This window comes from Glycine soja, unplaced genomic scaffold, assembly GCF_004193775.1.
Source record: "Glycine soja cultivar W05 unplaced genomic scaffold, ASM419377v2 tig00035472_1_pilon, whole genome shotgun sequence".
Classification (NCBI taxonomy): Eukaryota; Viridiplantae; Streptophyta; class Magnoliopsida; order Fabales; family Fabaceae; genus Glycine; species Glycine soja.
The window spans coordinates 17,273-19,796 of record NW_021143980.1 but is presented as its reverse complement, the minus strand read 5'-3'; the positions used below and the strand labels follow the sequence as shown (position 1 = coordinate 19,796).

The window sequence follows — 2,524 nt, the reverse complement described above, 5'->3', positions numbered from 1 at the left end:
TACCGTCAACATCAGTCGAAGGTGGTTGGATGTCAACGGGTTGATTGTCACCTTGTTCTTTTGAAGACTTGGTCTTTTTCTTTTTCTTCCTGGCTGGCTCGCCACCCTCGACAGTCACAGAAGGTTCAGGCTCGACCTGCTTCACTTTCTTTTTCTTCTTAGGCATTTGAGCCTGGGAATTGCCTGCCTCTGTTTGGTCAGCAGATTTGGTCGAAGTCTCAGGTGATTTCTTTTTCTTATAAGAGGTCTTTCCTCTTCTTCCTGTGTTATGAGGGTAAAGAAATGTCAGAATATAGACCTGAAAGAGAGTTATAATATTGACATTAGAAATAAAACTTGCATCTTTTTCTTCGTCGAATTCGATGACCACACGCTTCGAGCGTTTTGAGGTCGTGGTAGTCTCAGTGCTATCATCTTTCTTTTGACTCTGAAAAAATAAAGAAATATGAGGCAAAGACGTTAAGAGTAAAAGATAAGTTCAGAAGAGTTACCTTCTCTTCTTGTTTCCCCTCTTGGATCTTTACCCCAGTGGGTTTCTTGGGTCTCACATCAGCTCGAGACGTTTCAGCGCTTTTCTTCGTCATGATTGTTTTGCCTGAAAGTAAGAATATTAGAAAAGGCAAGAATACATATCAATTTAGAAAGTCAAAAGTAATTTAATACCTCGAGCTTGAAGGTTTGAGCGGATATTCTCGACCGTTGGTTGTGTAAAACCACTCTCAAGTCTGGAGATCATGATAGTAGTGTCTCCAACTGAACGGCCCGAATAATATTTCTCCCACCAGGTAACAAATCCCATGGTGCAGAAGTGGGAATGGTTGAACTCAAAAGGATGCAGGTTATAGTTTTCATCTAGAGAAATCTTCAAAAATTTCTTGAAAGTCTTTTCTGAAAGATTGGCCCCTCTTATGACGTCTCTAGGATCTTCGAACAAGCTTTTAGGACGGATCTGCGAGAGGCCAAATTGTCTTGAAACCAAATTAGGCTGGTATCCAACCAAGCCTAAATAGTTCGATTGAACACCTGTACGACAAGACAGGATCTGTGGATTCAAGTAAAATGACCATATTTCGTTCACTTCTTCTTCATTGTCCGGATCGACAGCAGGAAAATCGTCAGTGAACCAGGCCGGGCCAACCTCTCGACTAATGAATGGAGCATGTTGGGGAAGAAACTTGTCAAAGCTCATAAAAATCCTCATGTACTTTAGGAACAGCTTTTGTGGGTTTTGATCGAAGGTCTTGGGTGTTAATCGAAGTGCTCTCTGGCCTTCGATTGAGCGATTCGCGACTTCTTCAGCATAATCTTGTGGGATTATTAATCCCATTTCTTGTTCGAAAGTGGCATTAAGCCACAATTGGAGAAGCCACATAGGCCCAGACACTAAGAAGGAAGACCCATCCTTCGATTTCTTCAGATCATCACATGCCTCACCAAGCGATTCGTATAGCACTGCTAACAAGAGGCGTCCAAATCCAAAGTTCTGACCTTCATGAATTTGTATTGCCATTGGAATAAATCTTTTGGCTACTTGCAAGGATTTCGTGCAAAAGACATAGTGAGATAGCCATAGGGTCAAGAAGGCTACATGCTCTTCATCAGAGACTTCCTCTTCGACCGATCCTTTGTGTTCAGCTATATATTTGGAAAAGGTGTTCTCCTTATATACTAGCTTGATATTATCACTAGATTTAGTGGGATCATAAGTTTCTCCGCTAGGCCTAAGGCCTGTGAGGGCGGCCACGTCTAAGAGAGTGGGGGTCATCATGCCACATTTAAATTGAAAGGTGTTGGTAGAAGACTCGAAAAAGTGCATAGCTGCTATCAGCATTTCTGGTCGATATTCAGGACCAGATCGAGAGAATTGTATCAAATCAAAGATGCCATATGTCTTCCAAAAATCCTCATATGCTTGTTCGACTCTATCAAGCCAAGGTAGGTAATCCCTATGGGCTATTGACGGGGCGGATCGAAAGAGTTTGTTGGGTTTGCTTAAACAATTAAAGTTGTAATGCTCACTATCAAAAATCCTGGGTTCGCAAGTTGGATAGCAGGGAAATACCTTGTTCATTGAACTCGAAAGTGACTCTTGGTCTGGCAGAGGTCCACCGAAAGCATAAACTGTCCTTTCTACTGCGAAGGGGATCATCACCTCCGATTCCCAGGTTTCTGTGTGTTCGGCGTCACCATGTGGTTCTGGAACCACCTTTTCTCCATCAGGCCTGACTGTAAAACGGTGCCATTTCCCAGCAAACGGAACTGATTCTTGCAACATTGTAAGAAATCTGAAAAGGGGCGATTTTCTCATGAAGGGTTTGATAACTGAGGGAATCAGTGAGTAAAAGCGTGGACTCACGGAGAACAATGGCAGAGCTCAGAGATTCAGTGAGTTTGATGATGAAAGGAGTAGCAAGTTGTTATCTGAAAATAAGGAAGCTTCGCCGGAGATAATGGATATGAAGCAGAAGAAGAAAGGTTTCAGAAGCAAGGAAGAAGAAGGGTTTTGGAAGAAGCTGAAGGGGTT

The 2,524-nt window shown here is 42.6% G+C and overlaps 1 protein-coding gene across 1 annotated transcript; it reads right to left on the bottom strand.

Moving 5' to 3' along the window:
- Nucleotides 1-305: 305 nt before the first annotated feature.
- Nucleotides 306-2,275, bottom strand: LOC114404429. Its single transcript, XM_028367383.1, has 2 exons — nucleotides 664-2,275; nucleotides 306-595 (listed from the first exon to the last, which is right to left on the bottom strand). Exons 1-2 carry the CDS (start codon nucleotides 2,273-2,275, stop codon nucleotides 411-413), a joined length of 1,797 nt encoding a protein of 598 aa, XP_028223184.1. The 3' UTR covers nucleotides 306-410.
- Nucleotides 2,276-2,524: the final 249 nt, after the last annotated feature.